Source organism: Sapajus apella, unplaced genomic scaffold (assembly GCF_009761245.1).
Source record: "Sapajus apella isolate SASKATOON/1434 unplaced genomic scaffold, GSC_monkey_1.0 scaffold36, whole genome shotgun sequence".
Taxonomy (NCBI): domain Eukaryota; kingdom Metazoa; phylum Chordata; class Mammalia; order Primates; family Cebidae; genus Sapajus; species Sapajus apella.
The window spans coordinates 29098411-29123638 of NW_022436976.1; the positions used below are offsets into that span (position 1 = coordinate 29098411).

Genomic DNA, 25228 nt, shown 5'->3' on the forward strand with positions numbered 1-25228 from the left:
TTAATTTCTTCATCTGTAAAATGGAGTTCATTATTTCTCTAATGCTGTATAGTGGCAGAGTAAACATAATAACATATAAAAAGGGCCTAACCTGGTGTGATATAGTAAAACAATCTTGACTGTCAGAATCTGACCTCATTGTTAAATTCATACTTACCCCTTGAAAACAATGCAAATTTTAACAACACCAATAATAATAATGACAATAATAATCATAAGTAGCTAACATTTCTAGAAAATATACTGTGTACCAGGCACTGGTATACTTAACATGGGTTGTCTGACTTAATTGGCAATACAGTAAACACTATTATTGTTGCCATATTACTGATGAGAATGAAAGTTAAACTCAAAATCATCTAGCTAAAAGTGAAGGGGCAGTGATCCAAACAGAGAGTATCTGATTCCAAAGTCCAGAGTATGGTTTCCAATCCCTAAGCTAAACTTGCTTTCTCTGCAAGCCTCAGTTTTTTTTTTATCTATAAAATGGGAAGACCAACACTTGCCTTGCTGAGTTGTTAGAAGAATCTGAGGTTCTGTCTCAGAATTGGAGATTCACTGCGTCGACTGCCGTGGTGCACACTCAGTAATTAGTGGGGTGTGGTAATGGGTGACATGGAAGTAGCGGAGGTGATACTGATGAGCATGATGACAATGATTAGTACTCCGTATCTTAAAAAGGATTTCCTAGCCGGGCGCGGTGGCTCAAGTCTGTAATCCCAGCACTTTGGGAGGCCGAGGCGGGTGGATCACGAGGTCAAGAGATCGAGACCATCCTGGTCAACATGGTGGAACCCCGTCTCTACTAAAGCTACAAAAAATTAGCTGGGCATGGTGGTGTGTGCCTGTAATCCCAGCTACTCAGGAGGCTGAGGCAGGAGAATTGCTTGAACCCAGGAGGCGGAGGTTGCGGTGAGCCGAGATCACGCCATTGCACTCCAGCCTGGGTAACAACAGCGAAACTCCGTCTCAAAAAAAAAAAAAAAAAAAAAAAAGGATTTCCTTTGCTATTATTGGGGAAATAGGGTCCTGAATAGACAGAAAAAAAGACAGGAGCTGCTTTATCTTCTTTGAAAAGCAAAAACATCTAACACCTGTAAAGCCTGCCCCTAATGCATTTAGAATGATGTCTTTGATTTCTTTTACTGCTTCTTCATGAAGCTGGGACTCTAATATAGAAAACAAATCTAAGAAATTAAAATGGCCACATCGGCTGAGGAGTTTACATCATAGCTGTGGAGTAAAAGCAATAAACTGGCTCAAAGAGGTTATTCAACCCTTCTTTTTTCAGTGTTCATGAAATTACACTTTAACTAAAACTGTCATAAACCTAGAAGACACTGAGTGACTGTTCTCTCCGCAGCAGGAGAGGGCAGCAGGAGAGGGCAGCAGGGAGTCTTTCAAATAAGGACGCTCTGTGGTCGCTTTTCCCGCTCCCTGGCAGGCAGTTTCTAGTGAAGCCTCCTGTTCTTGCCCCAAGTTGCAACGCTGAGTGAGTGTGGGCATGTAATCAGGATGGGCTGTAATTGGGTTGTTGGAGGACTTGGTGTGTTTGCAGAGATCATAAATTCTGACTTCAGGCCCTGATCCCCAGACTGCCAACTAAGTTAAACTTGAGCCTTTTGTTGAAAGCTACATTTTGAACCTGAGGGTGTATGTGGCCCAATTTTTCCTCTGAAACCCTTACTCCACTACAAAAGGCAGTTACCTGTTGCTGAAGTTTTAGTATCTTGAAGCTATATCAAGCCTATAGCACTTTTTTGGGGGCTGATTTCCTAAAAGGCATCATAAACCCCATTTGTTTGCAATGAATAGTTATCTCCCTTTGTTTTTCACTTTGCTTTGGGGGTTCTCTATAGGCCTCTGCCTTGAGTGAGGGGATTTGAAGGTTGCAAAATATCATTTTGATATTCATGATCTCCCAGTATATTCTGTAAAGGAATTTCGGAACATAAACATGTAAATTTGTGTTGTTAAGTTTGTTTCTAGTGGCCTGTGAGACTTTTCTAGCCCCCGACCCCAGCGCTATTTCTCCTTCTCATCTCCCATTTCAGCCACACTCCTCACTCCAGAGACCCACACATGCCAGACTCTCTCAGGTTCAGGTCTTCGAAGTGCCGTCTCCTCTACCCTTCCTTTCAATGACAAAAACCACAATTACTTTTGCACCAGCTTGTTATAACTTCATTCCCCCTTTTGACAACCCAGTTCCTATTTGTTCTTTATGTCTGTCTCACTTTCTCTGGGAAGGTCCCTCTGTCCCCAGCCTGGTTAGGCGTTCCCTGTCCTGCATCTGGTGCTGCCCCATCACAGCAGGGACCTCAGAGTGCTGTCATTGTCTGTGTGTCCACCCTTTCCATGAGACTGTGAACCCCAGGACGGCAAGGCCTGTGTCTGCCTCATGCATGTATGTTACCTGTAGTAGGCATACAACAAATGATTGTTGGATAAGCCTGGAAAAGATGAGGGAAAACACCGTTATTAAAGAAAAGGCATGCTGAATAGCATAGAGTTGATTTTAAAACATCACAAGTGTATTAGTCCGTTTTCATGCTGCTGATAAAGATATATCCAAGACTGAGTAATTTATACAGGAAAAGGTGTTTAATGGACTTCAAATACCTTTAAAGGTGTTAAAGGTTTTTGGGTTTTTTTTTTCAAAGTAAATGAGATTTGGTTTTTATTGTAGAGCACACGTATCAGGGCAAAGTGCTACACACACAACTACAAATCATTTTTTGGGAAAAAAGCTGTAAAAAAAAATAAAACTGGAACTGCTTTAATTATGCAGTCCCGACTTGAGAAATCCACGGTGGCAAAGGAGTTCTGGCCCCTCAGAGGGACTTCTTGATGGTGGCTGCTCCAGAGTTCTGCAGCCTATGAGGTCTCAGGCCCAGACCTCTGTACACAAAGCCCCCAAAGTGGTGGCAGCCTGGCTGCTGGGAGGGCCTCTGCTCTTGGCAAGCCCGGGTCCTGGCCTGGCTGATGAGAAGACATGCCTAATGAATCTAGATCCACAAAACCTTGCTGCCTTCCAAGATCTGAGTGGGTAGCAGCTACCAAAGACTTTACCTTTTCTCTGATTATCATTTTTTGAAAGCCCTTCACCAACTCCCACGTCCTGAGGCGGAGGAGGCACCAGCCCACTCTGCAGGCCTGAGCTCCGGTGTTGAATGCATGCTGCCAGCAGACAGAGCAGGCAGGACCTTCCTAGAAGGATGACATGAGAAGGCCCAAGCTGGCCAATGGAAAAGGAAAGGGAAAGGAAAAAGCCAGGAGACCAAAGGGGGAAATAAAACTCAAAACAAAAGAAAACAAAAACCCTACCACACAACACAGCAATTTTCTATACCCCAAATGCTAGACTTGGAAGGATACCAGTCCTTCTAGCTAGAAACAATTCCTAAAACCGACCCAACGTGGCAAGTCTAACTGTTCCAAATAATCACGCGCATATGCTTCAAAGGAGCAACCAGCAAAGAAGTGTGCTCTTGACAAGAGAGGTCAGGATCACTGCATTAGCTCCTTGGCAGCACAAGGAACTGTGGACAGAACAGGCTAGTGGGCATGGGTGGAGGAAGCCTGGGGGGCTTCACAATAGCTTTGGGATGTCAGGGGCTACAGTTCCACGTGGGTGGGGAGGCCTCACAATCATGGTGGAAGGCAAGGAAAAGCAAGTCACGACTTACATGGATGGCAGCAGGCAAAGAGAGAGAACACATGCAGGGGAGCTCCTCTTTATAAAACCATCAGATCTCATAAGACTTACTATCATGAGAACAGCACAGGAAAGACCTGCCCCCATGATTCGATTTCCTCCCACTGGGCTCCTCCCACAACATGTGGGAATTCAAGGGGAGATTTTTGTGGGGACACAGCCAAACCATATCAACAGGCTTTGATGTCAGGGCTGGGTTCATCTTGTGGCTCAGCACTCATTTGCCATGTGACCTGGCAAGCTTCAGAAAGCATTGATCCTGACTTTTGTCCTCATCTTCAGGGGGCACAGCTCAGAAGCCAATTGTAAGGATTATGACAATTGAGACAACATACACATGCTACTATATGCAGTGCCTGGAAATGCATTAACATAATAAGAAGCCAACACACCTTTCATTTTCTTTTATCTAGAATTACTCCTGATTTTCCCCCAGTTACCCCACCCACAAATATACAACAAATGATTTCTAATCTGCTCAGTTTAATTCAAAATAACACATATTGTCCATCTACTCTCTGTGTGCCTAGGCACAGTAACAGAAGCACAGGTAAAAAGAACACAATAATACAATCTGATCCACATGTTCGAGGGGGTGTGATAAAGAGGGCACATATGCAGATCACTTTAATCAATAAAACTAGATGAGTGGAAAGACAGGGGAAGCAGAAGGTACTAAAATGGAGCAAGCACACATGCTTGGCCCGACCTAAGAACTAGAAAAGACTGCTGGGAGGAATTGGTCACTCAGCTAAATCTCAAAAGATGAATACATTTAGCCAGGCAAATAAAGGTGGGAAGAGCATTTCGGAGGGGTGGGGGGCACAGAGGCAAGTTCAGTTTTACTGGAGGGGTGAGTTAGCGGCAGGAAGTGGTGGGAAATGAAGTTGAAGACATAGACAAGAAAAGACCAGAGAGGACCTTATGCGTTCGGCTAAGAAATGTATAATTTATCAACAAGGTAACGGGGAGCCATTGAAAGGTTTTAAACAGAGAAGTGGCATGATCGAACTTGTACTTTATTTTTTGAGACAGAGTCTTACTCTGTCACCCATGTTGGAGTGTAGGGCCACCATCTTGGCTCGCTGCAAACTCTGCCTGCTGGATTCAAGCCATTCCTTCACCTCAGCTTCCCAAGTAGCTGAGACTACATGCCTGCACCACCATGCCCAGCTAATTTTTTTGTATTTTTAGTAGAGATGGAGTTTCACCAGGTTGGCCAGGCTGGTCTTGAACTCCTGACTTCCAATGATCTGCCCACTTCAGCTTCCCAATGTGCTGGGATTACAGGCTTGAGCCACTACACCTGGCCTGAACCTGCACTTTAGATGCATCATTGGCATAAAATTAATTTGTGGTTCTCAAAGAAAGCGTTTTAAAAGATCATCCTCTCTGGAGGTTATTATTCCCAAAATATATTCATTCATGTCAATCCCTGTTAGTTTGGTAAATATTTATAGAGTATTACTCAGAGTAAATTTTCATGTTTGAACCTGTGGGCTCTACAAAGGCTAGTACGTGTTTCTGCCTGACCTCAAGGAGTTCATGGAATATAGGGCAGATGAAGCATCTACTTGAATAATTGTAGTAGGATATGAAAAATGGTAAGGGGCATAAGATGAACAGAGATTTGCAGATGAAATGCTATAAGACATGTTTTCAAATGTGTTCTTTGGACCAGATGCTGAGCTGGCCACACAGTAAGCACTGAAGGTGATTCCTAAAATATGCACTCCCCAGAGCTTCTGTTTCAGTGGGGCAGGCTCAAGAGTCCCCGGGATATTCCCATGCACAGCCAGGATTAAGAACTGTTGCCAGAAGAGGTCTGTGGAGAGAGAGGTTAAGTTTTGAAGGGGCCACTGATGGCGGAAGCATGTAAGCTGTGCCTAGAAGGATGAGTAAAATTTGGACAGTAGATGTGCAATGGCATTCTGACCATGACACCATGAGCTGTGATGGGGTGCAGGAAAGGAAGACCCACATAAGAGGGCGCCCAGGAGTTCTACGTGACTGCAACATAAAGCCATGTAGTGGTGGTTTGGGACCAGATCAAGGAGGAGAAGGACTTAGCATCTTAACTGATAGATACTTGTGAAACACTACTATTTTTTTAAAAATGGAGGGACATTTTAGAATGGAATTGTATTTTAGAGCCATCAGATCCCTGCAACAGTTTTTTTTCTCTTTTTTTCTTTTCCTTTTTTTTTTAAATTGCATTTTAGGTTTGGGGGTACATGTGAAGAACATGCAAGATTGTTGCATAGGTACACACATGGCAGTGTGATTTGCTGCCTTCCTCCCATTCACCTATATCTGGCATTTCTCCCCATGCTATCTCTCCCCAACTCCCCACCCCCTGCTGTCCCTCCCCTATTTCCCCCACACAGACCCCAGTGTGTGATGCTCCCCTCCCTGTGTCCATGTGTTCTCATTGTTCAACACCCGCCTATAAATGAGAACATGCGGCGTTTGATTTTCTGTTCTTGTGTCAGTTTGCTGAGAATGATGGTTTCCAGGTTCATCCATGTCCCTACAAAGGACATGAACTCATCGTTTTTGATGGCTGCATAATATTCCATGGTGTATATGTGCCACATTTTCCCTGTCCAGTCTATCATCAATGGGCATTTGGGTTGGTTCCAGGTCTTTGCTATTGTAAACAGTGCTGCAGTGAACATTCATGTGCATGTGACCTTATAGTAAAACGATTTATAACCCTTTGGATATATACCCAGTAATGGGATTGCTGGGTCAAATGGAATTTCTATTTATGGGTCCTTGAGGAATCACCACACTGTCTTCCACAATGGTTCAACTAATTTACACTCTCACCAACAGTGTAAAAGTGTTTCTATTTCTCCACATTCTCTCCAGCATCTGTTATCTCCAGATTTTTTAATGATCACCATTCTAACTGGCGTGAGATGGTATCTCAATGTAGTTTTGATTTGCATTTCTCTGATGACCGGTGATGATGAGCATTTTTTCATATGTTTGTTGGCCTCATATATCTCTTCTTTTGTAAAGTATCTGTTCATATCCTTTGCCCAATTTGAATGTGCTTGTTTGTTTTTTCTTGTAAATCTGTTTTAGTTCTTTGTAGATTCTGGATATTAGCCCTTTGTCAGATGAGTAGACTGCAAAAATTTTTTCCCATTCTGTTTGTTGCTGATTCACTCTAACGACTGTTTCTTTTGCTGTGCAGAAGCTGTGGAGTTTGATTAGGTCCCATTTGTCTATTTTGGCTTTTGTTGCCAATGCTTTTGGTGGTTTGGTCATGAAATTCTTGCTTACGCCTATGTCCTGAATGGTTTTGCCTAGATTTTCTTCTAGGGTTTTTATGGTGTTAGGTCTTATGTTTAAGTCTTTAATCCATCTGGAGTTAATTTTAGTGTAAGGTGTCAGGAAGGGGTCTGGTTTCTGCTTTCTGCACATGGCTAGCCAGTTTTCCCAGCACCATTTATTAAACAGGGAATCTTTTCCCCATTGCTTGTTTTTGTCAGGTTTGTCAAAGATCGGATGGTTGTAGATATGTTGTATTGCCTCCAAGGCCTCTGTTCTGTTCCATTGGTGTATATCTCTGTTTTGGTACCAGCACCATGCTGTTTTGATTACTGTGGCCTTTTAGTATAGTTTGAAGTCCGGTAGTGTGATGCCTCCTGCTTTGTACTTTTTGCGTAGACTTGACTTGGCTATGTGGGCTCTCTTTTGGTTCCATATGAAGTTTAAGGTGATTTTTTCCAGTTCTGTGAAGAAGGTCATTGGTAGCTTGATGGGGATAGCATTGAATCTGTAAATTACTTTGGGCAGTATGGCCATTTTCACGATATTGATTCTTCCTAACCATGAACATGGAATGTTTTTCCATCTGTTTGTGTCCTCTCTTATTTTGTTGAGCAGTGGCTTGTAGTTCTCCTTGAAGAGGCCCTTTACATTCCTTGTTAATTGTTTCCTAGGTATTTTATTCTCTTTGTAGCAATTGTGAATGGCAGTTGGTTCTTGATTTGGCTCTCTTTAAGTCTGTTATTGGTGTATAGGAATGCTTGTGATTTTTGCACAGTGATTTTGTATCCTGAGACTTTGCTGAAGTTGCTTATCAGTTTCAGGAGATTTTGGGCTGAGACAATGGAGTCTTCTAGATATACAATCATGTCATCTGCAAATAGAGACAGTTTGACTTCCTGTTTCAATACCCTTTATTTCTTTTTCTTGCCTGATTGCTCTGGCTAGAACTTCCAGTACTATACTGAATAGGAGTGGTGAGAGAGGGCATCCTTGTCTAGTGCCAGATTTCAAGGGGAATGCTTCCAGTTTTTGCCCATTCAGTATGATATTGGCTGTTGGTTTGTCCTAAATAACTTTTATTATTTTGAGATACATTCTGTCAATACCTAGTTTATTGGGTGTTTTTAGCATAAAGCACTGTTGAATTTTGTCAAAGGCCTTCTCTGCATCAATTGAGATAATCATATGGTTTTTGTCTTTGGTTCTGTTTATGTGGTGAATTACGTTTATAGACGCGTATGTTGAACCAGACTTGCATCCCCAGGATGAATCCTACTTGATCATGGTGGATACGCTTTTTGATGTGCTGTTGCAATCGGCTTGCCAGTATTTTATTGAAGATTTTTGCATCTATGTTCATCATGGATATTGGCCTGAAGTTTTCTTTTCTTGCTGAGTCTCTGCCGGGTTTTGGTATCAGAATGATGTTGGCCTCATTAAATGATTTGGGAAGGATTCCCTCTTTTTGGATTATTTCGAATAGTTTCAGAAGGAATGGTACCAGCTCCTCTTTGTATGTCTGGTAGAATTCAGCTGTGAACCCATCTGGACTTGGGCTTTTTTTGGGTGATAGGCTCTTAATTGCTGCCTGAACTTCAGACCTTGTTATTGGTTTATTCAGGTTTTCAACTTCTTCCTGGTTTAGGCTTGAGAGGATGCAAGTGTCCAGGAATTTATCCATTTCTTCCAGGTTTACTAGTTTATGTGCATAGAGTTGTTCATAATAATCTCTGATGATGCTTTGAATTTCTGTGGAATCTGTGGTGATATCCCCTTTATTGTTTTTTATTGCATCTATTTGATTATTCTCTCTTTTCTTTTTTATTAATCTGTCTAGTGATCTGTCTTTTTTGTTGATATTTTTCAAAAACCAGCTCCTGGATTTATTGATTTTTTGAAGGGTTTTTTGTGTCTCTATCCCCTTCATTTGTGGTCTGATCTTCGTTATTTCTTGTCTTCGCTAGGTTTTGAGTTTTTTTAATCTTGCTCCTTTACCTCTTTCAATTTTGATGATAGGGTGTCAATTTTAGATCTCTCCTGGCTTCTCATGTGGGCATTTATTGCCATATATTTTCCTCTAGAGACTGCTTTTAATGTGTCCCAGAGATTCTGGTATGTTGTGTCTTTGTTCTCATTGGTTTTGAAGAACATCTTTATTTCTGCCTTCATTTCATTGTTTATCCAGTCAACATGCAAGAGCCAGCTGTTCAGTTTCCATGAAGCTGTGCAGTTCTGAGTTAGTTTCTGAATTCTAAGTTCTAACTTGATTGCATGTGGTCTGAGAGACTGTTTGTTATGATTTCCATTCTTTTGCATTTGTTGAGGAGTAATTTACTTCCAATTATGTGGTCAATTTTAGAGTAGGTGCAATGTGGTGCTGAGAAGAATGTATATTTTGTGGACTTGGGGTGGACAGTTCTGTAAATGTCTATTAGGTTTGCTTGATCCGGGTCTGAGTTCAAGTCCAGGATATCCTTGTTAATTTTCTGTCTTGTTGATCTAATATTGACAATGGGGTGTTAAAGTCTCCCACTATAATTGTGTGGGAGTCTAAGTCTCTTTGTAAGTCATTAAGAACTTGCCTTATGTATCTGGGTGCTCCTGTTTTGGGTGCATATATATTTAGGATTGTTAGCTCTTCTTGTTGCATTGATCTTTTTACCATTATGTAATGTCCTTCTTTGTCTCTTTTGATCTTTGTTGGTTTAAAATCTATTTTATCAGAGACGAGAATTGAACTCCTGCTTTTTTTTTGCTCTCCATGCTTGGTAAATCTTCCTCCATCCCTTTATTTTGAGCCTTTGTGTATCCTTGCATGTGAGATAGGTTTGCTGTATAAAGAACACCAATGGGTTCTGGCTTTTTATCCAATTTGCCAGTCTGTGTCTTTTGATTGGGGCATTTAGCCCATTTATATTTAGGGTTAATATTGTTATGTGTGAATGTGATCCTGCCATTTTGATGTTATCTGACTGTTTTGCCTGTTAGTTGATGCAGTTTCTTCATTGTGTTGATGCTCTTTACCATTTGGTATGATTTTGGAGTGGCTGGTACTGGTTGTTCCTTTCTACATTCAGTGCCTCTTTCAGGACCTCTTGTAAAGCAGGCCTGGTGGTGATTAAATCTCTGAGTACTTTCTTGTTCGCAAAGGATTTCATATTTTTCCTTCACTTATGAAGCTTAGTTTGGCTGGATATGAAATTCTGGGTTGAAAGTTCTTTTCTTTAAGGATGTTGAATATTGGCCCCCACTCTCTTCTGGCTTGTAGGGTTTCTGCTGAGAGATCTGCTGTGAGTCAGATGGGCTTCCCTTTGTGGGTAACCCGACCTTTCTCTCTGGGTGTCCTTAGCATTTTCTCCTTCGTTTCAACCCTGGTGAATCTGACGATTATGTGCCTTGGGGTTGCTCTTCTTGAGGAATATCTTTGTGGAGTTCTCTGTAATTTCTGGACTTGAATATTGGCTTGCCTTGACAGGTTGGGGATATTTTCCTGGATAACATCCTGAAGAGTATTTTCCAGCTTGGATTCATTCTCTCCATCACATTCAGGTACACCTATCAAACATAGATTAGGTCTTTTCACATAGTCTCATATTTCGTGGAGACTTTGTTCATTCTTTTTGCCCTTTTTTCTCTAATCTTGCCTTCTCATTTTATTTCATTTAGCTGATCTTCGACCTCTGATATCCTTTCTTCTGCTTGGTCAATTCAGCTGTTGGAACTTGTGCATGCTTTGCAAAGTTCTCGTGTTGTGTTTTTCAGCTCCATCAATTCACTTATATTCCTTTCTACATGGACCATTCTCGTTAGCATTTCATCAAATCTTTTTTCAATGTTCTTAGTTTCTTTGCATTGGGTTATAACATGTTCTTTTAGCTCACAGAAGTTTCTTATTACCCACCTTCTGGAGCCTGATTCTGTCAATTCATCACACTCATTTTCCATCCAGCCTTGTCCCTTGCTGGTGAGGAGTTGTGATCCCTTGTAGGAGGAGAGGCTTTCTGGTTCGTGTGTTTTCATCCTTTTACTCTGGTTTCTTCCCATCTTTGTGGATTTATCCACCTGTCATCTTTGAAGTTGTTGACTTTCATATTGGGCCTCTGAGTGGACATCCAGTTTGTTGATGATGAAATTATTTCTTTCTGTTTCTTAGTTTTTCTTCTAATAGTCTGGCCCCTCTGCTGTAGGACAGCTGAGATCCACTCCAGGCCCTGCTTGCCTGGGGATCACCTGCAGCAGCTGCATAACAGTAAGTGTTGCTGCCAGTTTCTTATTCTGCTATCTTTGTCCCTGGAGGATACCCGCCAAATGTCAGTCTGAGCTCTACTTTATGAGGTGGCTCTTTGGATATACAGGGGTCAGGGAGCTGCTTGAAGAGACAGTCTGTCCTTTATTGGAGCTCAAGTGCTGAGCTGTGATCTCCATTGTTCATTCAGAGCTGCTGGGCAGGTATGTTTAAGTCTGCTGCAGCAGAACTCATAAACCCCCTTTTTTTCCCCAGGTGCTCTGTCCCAGGTAGTTTGGGCTTTATTTATGAGTTTCTGTTGTGCTGCTCCCTTTTTATCAGGGCTGCCCTGCCCAGCAAGGAGGCAGCCTAGTCACTGTCTGCCTGCGGAGGCTTTGCTGAGCTGCTGTGGGCTCTGCCTAGCTGCCATGTGAACTTCCCTGCAGTCCTGTTTATTCAGGTGTAGTTAGAACTGCCTCAGGAAAGCTGGCCCACCTCTGTGATGGCAGACTGTCTCTGTACTGGCGGGTTGCCTTGGCCCCCTGCATCATTTTTGTGTGAGGCCGGGTTGCCAGTTAGAAAATGATTGCAAAAGTCTAAGTAGAAGAAGACAACCAGATGAACCAAGGAATAACTATCGGTACAGCTGCCATTGATTATGCCTGGAGCTGAATAATTGTCTTGCTTTTTGTTATTCCTTCTTCAAAAATCCTGAGGAAGTGGGTAGCGAAAGGTTCATGATCTCATTACTCACAATTCCAAAAGCCAATAAGCTCTGAAACCCACTAATTTTTCATAACCTTTTTGGTTTCAAAAGCTTGCCTGAACCAACATGAGACAATATATGGTCTTTATTTATCTTGCATTAGGTGAATATTAATATGTTTTACTGCAGAAATTGTAACATGTTTGATCACAGGATGCTGTCTCAGACTATACTAGGGTTTACATATACAGAATTTGTAATATATTACCTTTCTAAAATTGGATAAATTTGAATTCCACAGTAAATCTGGTCAGAGGATTTTTGTATAAGGATTGTAGATCTAAATTAGCACTGTAACTAAATTTGAGAGAATTCAAGCAATATTGCAAAGAAAGAGGAAGACATGAAGACTGAGCTCTTGTGCAGAGAAAGAAATGGATGGAAAAGGTTTTACAGAGAGGCTGCCAACACACACATTTTCATGTTGATCCTAGGAAGATGATTGTTTGTGTTGATGTCAATGTTCTATTGGAATTCTTGGAAGAAAGTTCCAATGGCTCTGTAATTGGTGATGGATGGACAGAAAGGCCCTCATGACAAGGAGTGTAGGCAGATGCAGGCAAGAAAGTGGCAAAGTGATATGATCTTGCATCCACCAAAGGGTTCCCTGCACCAAAATATTTCCTCCTCTTATTGACCTGAAAAGGAAACTGATTCTTCATTACTTCATTGAATGAAGGCTTTGAATGCCCTAAACTTTTGAAGGCTTCTGGGAAGAATAATGGCTTTCTTCTTCCTGCTCCACTCATTTGATACTCTAGCTGCTCTGATCTGAAAATATGACAGACCTGCGCACCTCCATGCTTTTGCCTATGCTGTTCCTTTAGCCTAAAATGTCTTCATAGCCCTTTTCTCTGCAATGGAAACTCACTCATCCTTCAATCTTACTTCCTTTGGGAAGGATTTCCTGAATGGGCCAAATCAAACTAATTCTTCACTATATTTTCATTGATTCCATGCACAGTACTGATAGTTAGACAATTGCTTGCACAACTACCTTCACTAAATGGGGATGAAGTGTTATGAACCGCTTTAGCCCAGCTATCAGCTGAAGATACAATGATGGAAAGACATAGTCCTTGCATTGAAAAAGATGAGGTTTAGTGGGAGAGGCAGGCCAGTAAATAGTTATGATAAGATAGAATATAATAAGCACCAAGACAGAAGTAAGCAGAGGGAGACACTTGCCCCAGATGGGAAAGAAGCCAGAAGGATTGGGAAATCAGTGCCTTGCATGAAACCTGAATGAAGTTGCTCACTGTGTCATTCTCCTGCTCAAAACTTAGAGGCTCCCCACTGCCTATGGAATAAAATCCTAACTCCTTAACTTGGACTTCAAGTTTCTGCATGCTCCCACTCTGTTAGACAATTCCAGCCCCTACAAATGGCAAAGTAGATAGGAGCTACCCTGGGTTCATTCTGCTTCAGGTATAGATAAAGGGTAGGAAGAGTGATTAACCAAAGATAGAGTTCTAGGTATATTTCATACCTTATCCACGTTCAAGTAACTATGGCATGGGAGAGAGGCAAGAGTTAAAATGTATTCCAGAGAGTGATTCTCAAGATGGTGTATGGAATCCAATCTGGATACAGAGGGAAAGGAAGATGGGAGAGGATAGTAAAGAAGCAGTGTTAAGGTCCATGAGGCTAAAGCATTGCTGGAGTTGGGGCACCAGAAAAGGCAAGTGGGTAAGATGGGTTGGGTGTCCAGGAGTAGGGTACTTGAAATTGATATGTTGGAGATGGTTCATTTATTACTCATAGCAGGGTCTAAGGTGTATCTATGGAAATTAGTGGCTGAAGTAGGGTGAAAGATGAGCATCACATATGAGGCCAGAGTGTTGGAAGGGTTATCTGCATGAATTTAGAATTTGCTTATTGCAATGAGAGTAGTAATAAAGAGCAGTGAGCCAGGTACTAACATCTTTAATAAATAAAAGGGAGTGATCAGAAATATTGTGGAAGACATCAATGGGAAGCAGTAGGTTTAGTTTGACATGGCCTTTGCAGGCATTGGTGTTATCGAGGAAGAAAAAATAATTTGAAAGCAACAGTGACAAGCTAAGAAAGCGCTTTACTCTACTTTCTGGCCCAGGAAGAGAGGAGTGTGGAAGGGGAAAGCCATGCTTGGCAGAGAAGCCATGTCTTCAGGAGAGAGATGAGTCTGAGTTAGAGCAAAAAGGTAGAGGACAAGTTCATAGAAGAGGCTGAGGACATGAGGAAGTTTTCAGACTGAAGGTTAGGGAGGTTGGGGAAGGGCGGGAAGTGGGATGCAATTGGTGATACTGCAGAGGTCTGTGGGGAATAAGGCCCTGTGTTTCAGACCAGCTTGGCTTTCTCATGGTGACCAAGGTAAATGGGGATGTAAGGCTCACTGGCCTGATGTTTTAGGGGAAGACAAGTCATTGGCTAACTATTGCCTCCCACTTGGGCTGGGGGCCTAGGCAGCATAGTGGTAATTCACGAGTTATTGAGGTGAGGAAAGCATATGATGTATGAGGACCATCAAGACTCTGGGCTGCCTTTGCAGTCTGCAGTGGGCAGCGTCATGGCTGAGGGAGAGCAGATGGTATATGTGGTTGCAACTAGAGGAGGAGCAGCCTCACCAAGAGCACTGGCCAGAGGCTGGGCACTTAGGAACTTTGTAACACTTAACTGAAACCTTATACCCCATGTGGTGAGTAGTATTGGCCCAGTTTTACATATGCAGAGAGATTCAGTAGTAGCTTGTTCAAGGCCAAATATTTAATGGAGCTGGGATTTTTGCTCATACCCAACCTAGAGATTAAAAGTAATTATTTGACTTGACAGATAATGGGGGTGCAATGATTGGTTCTTTCGTCTTTACATAGGACGGTTTTAACCTTTCTAACCTTAAGATTTAACCTCAACTAACAACTACAGTGTGAGTTCAGAGGGCAGATGGGAAGATTTCAAGCACTTCTGTGCTCTGTTGTTCCTACCCCTTCACAGGAATTAATCATTGGTACCAAGAATCCAGACGGTTTCACCATCATTATAGCTTTTATAGTAGTGAAGGTTGAATTGAAGCCCTTTTATTCATGAAGGGTGACTCAGATGCTATACTTAATCAACTTCTACTTCTTTCCATCTTAGATAGGATTTGACAGCTACTACTGCCTCTCTTCCTGCGCTCGTAATTTCTTGGCTTTTGCTACCTTCTCTTTGCCTTGGATTTTGAGTTTGCATATTCCTTAAGGCTCTTGGATTTGCTTACCACAGAGGAAGGTTCAGACTTGTGATTAACCATTGCCATTGACGTTGCGACTGTTTCTCCCTGTGGAAGGCAATAGTTAGCAATATGCAGACATTCAGAAATGAGTTAACCTTTATTTTCCAGTTTAAAAATGTGCATAAAATAGTATCTTCTCCTTTTGGAACTTAGGTATATTTTTATGACCACATTCACTTACCAAGTCACTACTAACTTATTGAGCACCTGCAGTCCTTGTCCAAGGCAGCTTACATCTACAGTGAATGCCATTGAAGATATAAGGCAGAGAGCTGTGACATAGAGAGGGTTACCTAGCAGCCTGCTGCAGCAGGGTAAACTCAGGAAAGGACGGAACAGCTGTCTCTGTCATGCTTTATAAAGCAGAGATCTAGATGTGATTTGACGCAATTTATTATCACCTGCAAATTTACTTTGAAAGAGTATAACACTGAGTTTTGTTATTTGGTTCTGCATTTTTCCATCATCTTTTAAATTATATTAACTAAAAGCTACCTTGAAAAGTCCAAGATACATGGTCACAATGGCCATGTTATTTGTTAAAATTTTAAAAGCTCTGCCAATTATATTAACTAAATGTTTTGTTCACATCAGTGTAAATAACAAAACGTCTGAAAAAGTGTCTTAAAAGCCAACGCAAATTGGCTTCTTGGGATTTTGGTTTGTTTCAATGGTGTGATTAGACCTACACATTTTTAAATAATCTCTAAAGTAAATGTGACATATACAAAATTGATTATGATATTTTCATGAATTAAAGGAGGAATTTTAAAGTAGAGCTCAATTTATAAGAAAGGGATATTAGCAGAATAAATAAAAACAGTCCTGGTGTTATACAGACTTGGATTCAAATTCCTGTATCATTCTCTAACTACATAACCTGGGGAAAGTTACTTAACCTTTGCTGCCCTACCTATAAAAAAGAGCCAGTAACAATGCCTAATTGGTGCGGTTATTGCGGAAATCAATTAAGATATCATACATAAGAGTTGTTAATAAGGATGATGAGAATGGAAAAAAATATAGTTATCAATTCTATGAAACTAGCAAAGTGGAAAATAATCTTCCCACGAAAAGATTACAGCATTTATGCTCACATGATCAGGTATTAGCTTGTGTCTAGAAAATTGTAGCCAAAAAATTTTCTAGGCCCACCAAGCAAATTCTTGGGTTGGAGAAGTTCAGAATAGAGCATATGGGCCCCAAAGCCAGCTTGTATGAGTTTGATTCCTAGCTTTGACCCTTCCTTGCTGCATGACCTTGGACGGGTCACATAGGCCCTGGATGCCTCACAATCCTTGTCTGTATCCTGAGAATACATGGGTTTAAATGAGTTAATGTATATGAAGTGCTTAGAACAGTGTCTGGTATATGGTAATATCATGCGTCTGCCCATTTTTGTTATTGTATGATTATTCCTTCGATTTCTGTAACATAAACATTGAATAAAAGGTATCTGTTTGATGGAGTCTCTTTCCCTAGTGGCTAAATACATTCATCTAAATATAACTGCCACACTTAAAGGGCTGAGATTCAGATTTCCAACTATTTTACCCTGGTCTCTCCATTCTTCTGAAACAGTAATATCTTTGTTTTTCTTGAACGCTACCTTCTTGGTTAATTTCCATATCAAAGAGATATACCCTCTCTGCTTAGAGGACACCACTGTCTTTTATCTTAGGTTGTTCCCACAATATCTCTGGGATTGTTTTGGCCTGTACTTTCCAGATGAGGTATTTGAGGCTTGCCCAGTACAAATCAGAAGTACCAAGCTATTTTCCAGGGCTATTTTTAGGGCTGTCTTTTGACATGATAGCAGTTAGATCATTTGTTTCCTTGGGCATTCTAAATTACTTTCACAAAGATGACGCAGGAAAAAAATTAAGATTCTGCTGAGTTACGGCTCACGTACTACGTGAACCAGCTAACTTTTCTAAATATCTATTCCCTGATTAACTCATTCACCCAAGATTTTGTGGGTCACTTCTGTCACTGCTGGGGATACCAAGATAAATAGGATACTGGCCCCATGTTAAGGATGTTCTGAAAGACTTGTGAATCGAGGATTCATTCCTTCACCACATTTTTATTGAAGCACTGGCACTATAGCAGTGGGCAAATGCTGAACTACAAACAAAGTCCCTACCTTCAAGAACTTACATTCCGATGGAGGGAGACAGACCCTATGCTGGGTTTCGATAGTGCTATAAAGAAAAACAAACCAGGCTGTATTGGCCAGTGTTTTTGTTGTTGTTGTTGCAGATAACCAAATCTGTTATTGTAAATATGAATGGAAAAGGATTTACAAAAAGCAAATCCTTTTAGGAATTTTAGGAATTCCCAGAACTGGGAAGAAGCTTAGATGCTATGGCTAAGGGAACGGGGCAGTTCCTGTGTGAACCACCGATGCTGCTACCCATCGCACAGCATGGGAATGTCTGCCAACAGCTGTTCCCCAAAGCATATGCTCTCCCCTGAGTGGCCATACCCTCAGGGGCTCATTTCTCAAGCCATGGACACCTCTGTCGGGCAGAATTCCAGCTGAAAGAGTGGCAGGGAGTGGTAGTTCCAAGCTTTCCAGGCTCTGTGCTAGGGGAAGGCTCACTAGAAAGGGTTGGATGAGCCAGTCTATACCTAGGGTAAGGTAGTTAGAGAGTGAAGGAGAGATGCTGCTTTACATAGAGTGATCATGAAAGAGGAATCAGTTAGAAATTGCCTTTAGCTGCTCACCAGGAAACTCATCAGTAGCGCCTCACTGACTCTGAAGATTAAGCCCAATGACATTAAGACTTGGCCTCTCCTTGCTTCCCCAGGCTCACATAACTGCACACTGGGTCTTCAGTTACGTGGAATTGCCGCTGCTTCCCCTATATGTCATGCTGTTCCCAAGGCTGTGCCTTCTGTGTTCACGCTCTGGACTGCCTTCCTCTGTTCTTTGCTTGGCTGACTGTTTAAGCTGGGAAATCCCCTCCAGCAAACCTGCTTGGCAACCAGATTTGCATCATAAGCCCCTTTTCTATGTTCCCTCCACAGACTTTGTGCTATATATTTAATAAGTCCCTGTATTATGTTAAAACAACCAGTTTGTGTCTGTCTCCTTCATTTTTTGAGTTCTGAAAGGTCGGATTCCTCATTCATCTTCATAACCCTAGTATCTAGCACATAGTAGGAAATCAATAAATATTTTGAGATGACACAAGTTTAAGTTTGAACAAGCAGGAATTTGCTAGTTGAAGAAATTAGAAAGATGAGCATTGGAGACAGCACATTCAAAATTACAGCTACATGAAAGGGCAAAACAGGTTTGGAAGAATGTCAGCAATTTGGTGAGGCTATATGGAAGAAAGCGTGCTGGGGGAAGCCCCAGTGTGATGTTGGAGCATTAAGAGGGTTGGGATTAGGGGGAGTCTTATATGCGAATCAAGAGTTTGAGCTTATTTGAAAGCTTTGGGGATGCCAAATTGAAGGTTTTAAAGCACGTAAGGGACTTGTATGATCAGATTTGTTTTTAAAGAAGTTTGTCTAACAGCTGAGTAAATGGGGGATTAGAGGGGCTAAGAGTGGAAGCAGAGACCATGAAGAACTCATTCCAAGCAGTAAGTGAGGAAGAATAAGAGGGGTTCATGGGCTGCTTAAGAGTCCAGATCAATGGGATCTGGGGACTGACTAGGGGTGGCAGCTGAAAAGTGAAACACGGTTTTAACCAGAAGGACCCCATGGCCACCTTCCAAACCATCTTCATGTAGTTTTCCTCATGTCCTCACACCTGAACTTCCACCTATGGCTGATGAATAATAAAAAACAAAATACATCACATCTATTTCCCTTTGGTTGTAAGGAAAATAAAATCTAAATATTAGAGCCAGAAGGGGTTTCGGAGACCACCCAGATCAACCTCTAATTTGAGGTAAGACTGAGCTAGAGAGAAGAAATTACTTTTCTACTGTAGCTCTGAAAATTGGTGGTAGGCACTGAGTCACTATTGCATAATCCATTTAATTCTCCACATAGCACTTTGTGTCTAATATTTTCTTGTGTAATTGCTTATTTCCTGCCTCTCCTTGACATTACAACAGAGCCCTTGACTGTATAAAACAATGTTTGGTCTGGATGTAGATACTTAATGAACATGTGTTGAAAGAGTAAAGAGCCAGGTATAATCAGGTTTGCTCCCCCCAAACCAGTGATCTTTGCACAGGATCTTGGTTTGGAGGTTATCAAATCCATAATTCTATCTCATAGGGCTTTGCTTAATTAATCCTACAGAGACTAAAATCTACTAAGCAATAACATTGTATGGTAGTAGTCCATGTGACTTCAGATAGTGAAGAACTGAAAATAATCATTGTATTAATTTAAAAATATTAACCACTGACAAAATCATACCCATTAGGATGGCTATTGTAAAAACAAGTGTTGGTGAAGATGTGGAGAAACTGGAATACCTGTACACTGTTGGTGAGAATGTAAAATAGTGCAGTTGCTATGGAAAACAGAAGGGAGATTCCTCAAAAATTAAAAATAGAATTAACATATAATCCAGCAATTCCACTTCTGGGAACACACTCAAAAGAATTGAACATAGGGTCCCAATGAAATATCTGTACACTTATGCTTATAGAAGCATCATTCATAATCGCTAAGAGATGGAAGCAACCCAACTACCCATTGATGGATGAATGAATAAACAGAATGTGTTATATATACACTATGATATATTATTTAGCCTTAAAAAGGAAGGAAATAAGACAGTTATAAAAAGACAAATACCTTATGATTCCTCCTATACAATACCTAGAATAGTCAAATTCAGAGACAGAGTGTAGAATGAGAGGGCAGAATATGGAATTGTTTAATGGATATGGAGTTTATTTTGCAAGATGAAAAGAGTTCAGGAGATTGGCTGCACAACAATGTGAATCTACATAACACCACCAAATTCTACACTTAGAAACAGTTAAGATGGCATGTTTTATGTGTATTTTACCACAATTTTAAAAATATTTATCATGGAGGTGTGTATATTCAGTTATCTCATTTGATTCTTACAATAACCTTGAACTGCTGTCAGAAATATGTTTCATTTTATAGCAAGGAAAATAAGGCTCAAGGAAGTGAAGTGAATTGCCCAAGGCACATAAATGGAAAATGGCGAACAGAGTCTCACACTCAGATCCCCTGATTTCATGCCCAGTGCTGGCTTCTGCTATGTCAGGGGAGAGAAAGTGTAGTTGAATTAACTTGTCTGCTGGGTGTGTGTGTGTGTGTGTGTGAGAGAGAGAGAGAGAGAGAGAGAGAGACAGAACAAAGAGATAAAAAAGGAGAGAGAATGCATGCACTTAAGCTCCCAGACACTTGCTTCATGCTTCTTGTTCAATTTCCCTCCCTTCCGAAAACTTCAGAAGGCAGGTGTGAGTCAACTGTAAATATAGTGAGAAAAGGTTGCCCAACATTTCCTAAGCTGGCGAAATCAAAAGTCACTGCCATGGAGATGGTCTGTGTACATGAAATTAAAAACCTTTAAGATGATCAGGAGAGGAACATGGCTCTTATTTTTTGCAATGGCTCCACTAGACATTATCCTACCTCTTGCAAAAGCAAAAGATGACAAAACACACTTATAAAATCTAATGCGGGTTGGGCGAAGTGGCTCACGCCTGTAATCCCAGCACTTTGGGGGGCCGAGGCAGGTAGATCACGAGGTCAAGAGATCGAGACCATCCTGGCCAACATGGTGAAACCCCTTCTCTACTAAAAATACAAAAATTAGCCAGGCGTTTGGCATGCACCTGTGGTCCCAGCTACTAGGGAGGCTGAGGCAGAAGAATCGATTGAACCCGGGAGGCAGAGGCTGCAGTGAGCTGAGACTACACCACTGTGTCCAGCCTGGCGACAGAGCAAGATTCCGTCTCAAAAAAAAAAAAAAAAAAAAAAAAAAAATCTAATGCAGTCTAGGTGGGAGGAAAAAAGAGCAACAGGAAGAACATGGAGCAGGAGCTAAGCCTGCACCTACCTGTCCCAACCACCAGTCAGCTCCCTGTATAAACCCATCATGCTCCTTCCTCTGCCCCAAAGACTGGGCTCCCATTACAACCACAATTTTCATATAGTGAATAGAAGCTGAATTTAGAGGGAAGAGCATGATCATTTCCCAAGGAGAGTTAAAAATGCAAGAGAGTTATCTGGCCTCTGATAAAGAACTTTTTATTTAGCATGGACCTACTGTGTGTCAGGCACCGTAATGGACATTTCACATATAATGGCTCTAATCCTTCTACTGTTTGATGACTCATTTTTTATGAGGCACTTGGAGGGAAGATCAACATATTTTCCTAGAGGAGAAAGAGTGGAGTCTTAATATGAACATAAGTCTGTCTAGCTCCAAAGTTTGTTCTTTTCTCCCCTCCATAATGTTAAGTTCAACAGCCAAGATAGAAAAAGCTATGGAAGTACCAAGGAGACAGGAAAGAAGTTAGATATGTCTGTCATCCACAGGTGAAAGCTTTTTTTTTTTTTTTTTTTGGCTTTCATTTTAGGTTCAGAAAGTACATGCACATGCTTGTACACGGGTAAACTGTGTGTCACTGAGGTTTGGTGTATGAATGATTCTATCACCTAGGTAGTGAGCATAGGACCTGATAGGTAATTTTTCAACCTTTACCCCCACCATGTTCCTTCACCCCCTCGTAGTCTCCAGTGCCTTTTCTTTCCATCTTTATGTCCATGTGTACTCAATGGTTAGCTCATACTTGTGAGAACATGCAGTATTAGGTTTTCTGTTCGTGTCCTTTGCCCAACTTTTAATGGAATTATTATTTTTTTGCATATTGAATTACATTCCCTAGGTGAAATATTGATGGCAAAGTAGGCAGTGAATTGCAAGAAAGGTGATGACAAGCTGATGGGGATGCGTTTGGTGAAGGAAGAACACAAAGCAAACTCCAGGTGATAGAGAGTAGGAGGGTCTAAGAAAATTACAAGTAGTGCTGTTTGGTTTAAGGTTAGTCGTGTTTAGCTGTGGTTGGAGATCATAATTCCACCAACTTTTGAGCTTGTTGGGACAACATTGTGAAGAACCTTGAATTCCGTATAAAGCAGTTTGGAATTTATTTTTATAGACAGTGGAGAGCCCTCAAAAGTTTGTATCAAAGTTTGCTGTTTTTAGTACTATCTATAGGTGTTCTTTATATGCTATGAGAAAATTAAACATCCCTGAAGTGTTTAAGAAAGAAACAGTGTTTTCATTCTATCTCATATAGACAACAGCATTGCTGGCTAACATTGCCCATGAGGTAAGCAGTTGCATTTTATATCAACAGCTAGAGCACTTTAACACAGTGAGATCAGTGAGATCTCAGGTACAGTAAGATCAGCTAATCACATTGTTTTTTTTCTTGGAATAATAAGACACTTGTTTTTTGTTTGTTTGCTTTTTGTTTTTGTTTTTTGTTTTGTTTTGTTTTTGTTTCGTTTTTTGTTTTTTGTTTTGCTTTAGGAAGGGGTAATAAACTTCAAGGAACTTCGAGCCAAATTTCAAAATCTTGATGCTCCACCTCTTCCAGGACCTATTAAATTCCCAGCAGGTGTTTCTCCAAAGGGTGACATTGGAGGCACACAGTCATCTCAAATTTTGACCAATGGAAAACCCCTCTCATCCAACCACAAGCAGCTTCCACCATATTGTTCCAGTAGTGAGTCCCAGCCTCTTCAACGTCAGAAAATAAAGTTGGCTCAGAAGAGTGAAATTTCAAAATGTTCTAACTCCCTAGGGCCTCTAGGAAAGTCCATTGTATCTTCTGCAGTAAGTTCACAGAAAGCTTCTCTGCTGTTCGATGTGACTCAATCAAATGTTGAGATAACCACTAAGGAAAAAGTAATGGTGGCCAGTAGCTTCAGAAACAAACTCTGGAACTGGGAGAAGGTTTCAGCTCAGAAAAGTGAAATGTCATCAGCCCTTCTCCTTGCCAACTGTGGAAATAAGTCCTTCCATCTGGAAGGACAAAAAGGCATGAAGCTTTCTCCAGAGGAACCCAGGAAAAAGCTGGAAACAAAAGGAGCCCAGACTCTTCCTTACCAGAAGCACTTGGTGACCCCCCAAAGATTACTTACCATCTCTGAAGATCCCTGTTTTCTAATTTCTCAACATATCAGGAAGAGCTGGGAAAACCCACATCCTGAGAGGAGCCCAGCAAGCAGCACCTGCCAGCCTATCTATGAGTGTGAGCTTGCCAGCCAGGCCCCAGGTAACAAACGTGATCCCCATGGGACAGGGGCTAGGGAGGGGTCGTCATGTTTTCCTACTTTAAAACCTGTTGACTCAGAGTGGTTATGTATGTGACATGAGCAACATTGCTCCAAACTCTCAGTGTGATATCCTATATTCTAGGCCCATCTGCTAAATTGAAATCTTGGGTTTGGGTAAAGTGCTTAATCTTCTGGAATTACATTGTGAGATAGTTTTTGGAAAACCTGGATTTGAATCCTACCTCTGCTTCTTACAAGCTGCATGAATTCAGGCAATCTATGTAATGTAACTCATTAGAGCCTGAGTGTTCTCTTTATAACTCAAATCTGTCACCAGTTGTCTATCTTGGTAAACAACACAATTATCCTCATGGTTTCTCAGGCCAAAACTTAGGAGCCATGCTCTGTTTCCCTTCTCCTCCCTCATTCTTCACATTGAATCTATCAGCAAGCTGTTGGTTTTGCCACCAAGCTCTTGGTTCACCTCAGTATTATGTAAGTTATAAAAAGGATAAGGACTGGCTGGGCACGGTGGCTCATGCCTGTAATCCCAACATTTTGGGAGGTCAAGGTAGGAAGATCACTTCAGGCCAGGAATTCAAGACCAGCCTGGCCAACATGGCGAAACCCCATTTCTATTAAAAATACAAAATTAGCGGGGCATGGTGGCCTGTGCCTATAATCCTAGCTACTTGGGAGGCTGAGACAGGAGAATTGCATGAGCCTGGGTGGCAGAGGTTGTAGTGAGTTGAAATTACACCACTTCACTTCAGCCTGGGCAACAGAGCGAGACCCTGTCTAAAAAAAAAAAAAAAAAAAGAAAAGAAAAAAAAAAGATAAGGACTAATGTTTTGCTACCATATCCCTAGCACCTAGAATAAGAAGACCAGATTGAGTGAGTCCTCAAAAAAAATTTGTTGAACAATTGATTAAGTGGATGGAAGGGTGGATGGATGGATCGCCTCCTTACAACCTTGTATGGTTTCTTTTTGTACTTAGAATAGAATCCAAGCTACTTGCCTGGTGGTCTTCATGGCCCTGTGTGCTGGTCCCTGTGACGTGTCCGACTTATCTCCTACCTGTCTTCCCCTAGCTCTCTGCCCATAGTCAACACACTAGGTTTCTTGCTGTTCCTTAAACAGATTTTGTAAAGGGCCTTTGCGCTTGCCACCCCCTCTTCCTCAAAAACTTGTTACTTTAAGCTTTCGTAGCTGCATTGGGATCTAAGTTCAAATAAAAGTTTCCAAGTTCAGCTTTCTCTATCCTCTCTATATAAAGGGTACTGCCTCAGCAGCAAGAGTTCACACTTGCATAGTACCTTATTTCCTTCATAGAACAAATAGATCTCTGTAATGATCTTGTTTGTTTTTCTACTTGTTTACCATCAGTCTCTTGTTATTAGAATAAAAATTTCTGAAGGTAAGACTGTATCTGTTCTTGTTCTCAACTCTATCTCCACCTCCTAGAACAATGCCTGGAATATAGTAAATAAATAGTTATGGATGAAGGGATGAAGAAGAAAAGACACATGGGAAGAAAGACGTATGGGAAGAAGGGTGAATACGAGAAAGGAAAGAAGGATGGATTATCTACCAACCTTCTGAAATGAGCTATTGAGAGAGTTAAATGAGATAAGTTATGTTAACTGCTTAGCACAGTGTCTAGTAAAAACTAGGAGCCCAATTAGTAAGCGATAATATTCACTATGTCTTTTTCCTAATTTGATAACAACTGGTT

General features: G+C 41.2%; 1 protein-coding gene across 5 annotated transcripts in view; it reads left to right on the forward strand.

The window, feature by feature from the left end:
* The window catches only part of FYB2 (FYN binding protein 2), a 116137-nt gene that overhangs the window by 11815 nt on the left and 79094 nt on the right, over positions 1-25228 (forward strand). For all 5 annotated transcript variants that reach the window (XR_004274665.1, XR_004274666.1, XM_032296858.1 and 2 more), the window contains exon 2: positions 22743-23490. Coding sequence is in view for 3 of the 5 variants with exons in the window: in XM_032296858.1 (XP_032152749.1) it covers positions 22743-23490 (748 nt within the window). In the remaining 2 variants the exon portion in view is untranslated. The remainder of the gene's footprint in view (positions 1-22742; positions 23491-25228) is intronic.